Source organism: Loxodonta africana, chromosome Y (assembly GCF_030014295.1).
Source record: "Loxodonta africana isolate mLoxAfr1 chromosome Y, mLoxAfr1.hap2, whole genome shotgun sequence".
Classification (NCBI taxonomy): domain Eukaryota; kingdom Metazoa; phylum Chordata; class Mammalia; order Proboscidea; family Elephantidae; genus Loxodonta; species Loxodonta africana.
Window position 1 is genome coordinate 22363344 of NC_087370.1, and position 4566 is coordinate 22367909.

The 4566-nt window shown below is 39.1% G+C and overlaps 1 protein-coding gene across 1 annotated transcript; it reads left to right on the forward strand.

Moving 5' to 3' along the window:
- The first annotated feature begins 1140 nt into the window (after positions 1 to 1140).
- Positions 1141 to 2973, forward strand: LOC100656667 (zinc finger protein 345-like). The gene has a single exon (XM_023542741.2). It carries the CDS (start codon positions 1141 to 1143, stop codon positions 2971 to 2973), a length of 1833 nt encoding a protein of 610 aa, XP_023398509.2.
- The last annotated feature ends 1593 nt before the right edge of the window (positions 2974 to 4566 follow it).

Below are 4566 nucleotides of genomic sequence, written 5' to 3' on the forward strand. Positions count from 1 at the left end.
TATGTCCTAGTAAACTGCTTCTAAACCATTGGTAAAGTGCTGAAACAGTGAAATGTGGCTACGTCTTTATTAACAGTGGTCTTTTTTCCCCGAATAATTTCTTTCCATTTGTTTCATATTGCGAACCTCAACTTGAATTATTGGGTCAGACTTTGGAAACCTTAAGGATGGAGAAAAGTTACCCGGCAAAGATATAATGGTGGGATACATAAAAAATAACACCTGGTCCTCCATGTTAGGAGAAATCTCTGAATCACACAGTAATAAAGATGATCATAAAAACCAAGAGAGACGTCTGAGGTGAGTGTCATTGAAACAAGAGAAAACGGTGCTTCTCGAGAAAATCCTAAGTTGTGATGACGTTAAAATACACATTCGTATGCTGATCTGTATATACCAAGGCTTCCAACTGTTTTGGAACAGTTCAGTAATTGCAAACATAAAGAAGGACGGTGTACACATTGCTTAGATACCAAACTTGTTGCCTGTTGGATTTTGACGTGAGCAGAGAATAGTTGGCAGTGCCCTGCACAAAGACGATGTCCCACTACACTGCTTTGAATGTGTGTTGCTCGTCACAGTCCTGTTGTTGAGTGTTCTGCAGCAGGTTCCTGAAACTTTTTCGAATTCATACAGATCGGATTATTGACAGTACTGTGGGGATCGATGCACATTGAAAGCTGTGAGATTGGCTGCCATCTTTGTTCAGGGCTCTGTGGTTTGTTCCCAACACAGGTTGAAATCCGATGGGCAACAGATATCCAACGTGAACACTGCCGTTATTTACGTTGGCAGTTGTTGAAGCAATACAAACCAGTTTGAAGCCCTGATCTGTGCTTATACATATATAAATATATATATGTGTACGTATATTGTGTATGTATAAAGTTTGCTGAAAACTTACGTGTTCAGAGAATTTTCACAACTTTTTCATAAATGTGTGTCAGACATTGAGTATTTGAAACATATTTCACTTACACACAATGATCAGAAAGCCTCATATTTTAGAAAAACAGTGACAATTATGGTACTATTTCTGCTAGATGATTTGAAGTATGAAACAGGAGAGAAGTCAAGCCAAAAATTGCATGTTCGCTTTGTCAGGTAATGGTGAAGTGGAAATAATTGATTTCCAACAACATGTTGCCTGTTTTTAACAGAATTCATACAGTAGAAAACCTCCGTGAAAGTAACGAAGGCAATGCGTGTGGGAAAACCTTCAGGCGGATTCCAAATCTTACCGTGCAGAAAAGAAATCCTCCAGAAGTAAATCCTTTTGAATGCTCTGACTGTGAAAAAGCCATCATGGATCCCTCATCACATAACCACCATACCTGTCAGTTTATTACATCTAGAGAAGCCTGTGGTGGTACCACTCCTATGAGACCTCTTAGTGGAAAGAAACTCCATAAGTGTGAGGTATGTGGAAAGGATTTCATTTGTATCTCAACTCTTAAGAATCCTGTGACAACACTCACTAGTGACAATCAGTATAAATGTAATGAGTATGGGAAAGATTTCTGTAGTTTCTCGTCCTTTTGGACACATGTGAGAGGTCACAAGGGTGAATGTAAAGAAAGTTCTTCTAGTGACCCTTTATCCCTCCTTTTCTATAACAGAGATAAGCCTTATGAATGTAGGGAATTTAGGAAAGCCTTTAATTTTTCCTCAGCCCTCACTGCACATTTAGGACCTCACAGTGAAGAGAGGCCTTATGAATGTAAGGAACATGGGAAAGCCTTTGGTTTGCCCTCGTACCTCACTACACATATAACAACTCACACTGGAGAGAGGCCTTATGAATGTAATGAATGTGGGAAAGACTTTAGGCAATCCTCAAACCTCATTGTACATAGAAGGATTCAAAGTGGAGAAAGACCTTATGAATGTCAGGAATATGGAAAAGCCTTTAAGTGTGCCTCACATCTCACTAATGATAGAAAAACTCACAGTGGAGACAAGCCATATAAATGTACAGAATGTGCGAAAGCCTTTAGTCAGGCTTCATCCCTTATTACACATATAAGAACTCACAATGGACAGAGGCCTTACGAATGTAAGGAATGTGGGAAAACATTTAGGTATTCTTCTAACTTCACTTCACATAGAAGAACTCACAGTGGAGAGAAGCCTTATGAATGTAAGCAATGTGGGAAAGCCTTCAGGCAGTCCTCAGGCCTCATGACACATAGAAGAATTCATACTGGAGAGAGGCCATATGAATGTAAGGAATGTGGGAAAGCCTTTAGAGATCCCTCACAGCTCACCTCGCATATGCGAACTCACAGTGGAGAGAGGCCTTATGAATGTGAGGAATGTGGGAAAGCCTTTAGTCACTCAGGAAACCTCGCTAACCATATAAGAACTCACAATGGGCAGAGGCCTTATGAATGTAAGGAATGTGGAAAAGCCTTTAGTCAGCTCTCAACCCTCACTACACATATAACAATTCACAGTGCAGAGAAGCCTTATGAATGTAAGCAATGTGGGAAAGCCTTTAGGCGGGCCTCAGACCTCATGGCACATAGAAGAATTCATACTGGAGAGAAGCCATATCAATGCAAGGAATGTGGGAAAGCCTTTAGTTATTCTTCAGCGATGGCTTCACATAGGAAAGCTCATAATGGTGTCAGGCCTTATGAATGTAAGGAATGTGGGAAAACGTTTAAGTATCCTTCTAACTTCACTTCACATATGAGAACTCACAGTGGAGAGAGCCCTTATGAATGTAAGGAATGTGGGAAAGTCTTTAGGCAATCCTCATACCTCATTGTACATAGAAGGATTCACAGTGGAGAAAGGCCTTATGAATGTAAGGAATGTGGAAAAGCCTTTAAGTGTTCCTCACATCTCACTAGTCATAGAAGAACTCACAGTGGAGACAAGCCATATAAATGTACAGAATGTGGGAAAGCCTATAGTCAGGCTTCATCCTTTACTACACATATAAGTACTCACAATGGACAGCCCTAATGAATGTTAGAAATTTGGGAAAGCCTTTAGTTACTCTTCAGGAATTGCTTCACATATGAGAACTCATACTGGTGTCAGGCCTTATGAATGTAAGGAATGTGGGAAAACATTTAGGTATTCTTCTAACTTCACTTCACATATAAGAACTCACAGTAGAGAGAAACCTTATGAATGTAAGCAATGTGGGAAAGCCTTTAGGCAGTCCTCAGGCCTCATGACACATAGAAGAATTCATACTGGAGAGAGGCCATATCAATGTAAGGAATGTGGGAAGGCCTTTCGTGATTTCTCTTCCCTCAGAAGACATATAAAAGCTCATAGTGGAGGACTTAGGAATGTAAGGAGTGTGAGAAAGCCTTTCCTTCTTCATCACACCTCACATCACATATAAGATCTCACTGTGGAGAGACTACCCTGTCAAAAGGGAGGTGTTTCATCTTTAATTATATAATTTCAAACAGCAAATTTCTGAAAGTCAGTGATAAAAGAACAAAGTTTCTCAGTGTGTAACAAAGCAGTACTACCTCCAAGAAGGGGTCATTCGAATTCCTTTGTGCCTATGAAAGTTTCATTTTCACTATGGGGTTGTCCTCATCAGTGTTTGTTACTTTCTCAGTCCAAACTAAATTTTACCTTTTGGAAAGTCCTTGACTATAACAAATAAGCCTGTAGGGAATAGCCAGGAGCGAATGTGGTTTTATATTTGTTAATATTTTTATGGATGTTATTTTGCATACAATGAAATACACTCTTCTTGTATTTGGTTTAAGAGTGTTTTTTGAAAAAAATTGTATTCCATGGGAATTCCACTTTGGAATACAAGCTGACAGTTCCTTCGAAATCTAAAGACAGGCCTCCCATTCTGATCCAGCAGTAACACTCTTAGATATTTATCCACATGAGTTAAAAACATATATCCATATAAAAACCTGCTCACAAATGTTTATAGCAGCTTTCTTCATAATTACAATAATTGAAAGCACCCAAAATGTCATTGAATAGGTAAATGTGTAAACAAATAGTGAGACATCCATGCAATGGTGTATTATTCAGTGATGAAAATAATTAAGCTATCAAGGTAGGAAAAGTTATGGAAGAATCTCAAATCCAAACTAAATGAAAGAAGCCGGTCTAGAAAGGCTACATCCTGTGTGATCCGAAGCCTATGAGGTTCTGGAAAAGTATGCAGTGTAGAGGCAGTACAAAGATCATTGACTGCCAGGGATTTGGGGAGAGGGAGGAGGATCGAATAGGTGGAGCACAGGGAATTTTAACAACTGTGTAACTATGCTGTAGGATATGTAATAATGGACTCATGACATTATGCATTTGTCAAAACCTAACACAAAGAGTGAACCCTGATGAAATCTGTATTTTAGTTAAAAACCACATCTCACTATTGATGTGCCAGTTGTTACAAACGTACCCCACACCACAGAAATGCAAGATGTTAACAATAGGAGAAACACTGGGTGTAGGTGGGATGCAAGGGGACTCTGTACTTGATGCACAATTTTTCAGTAAATACTCGTGTCTCTAAAAATAAAGTCAATTTCAAAACTATGAAAAATATGGCATCTCATTTTTGTTTTG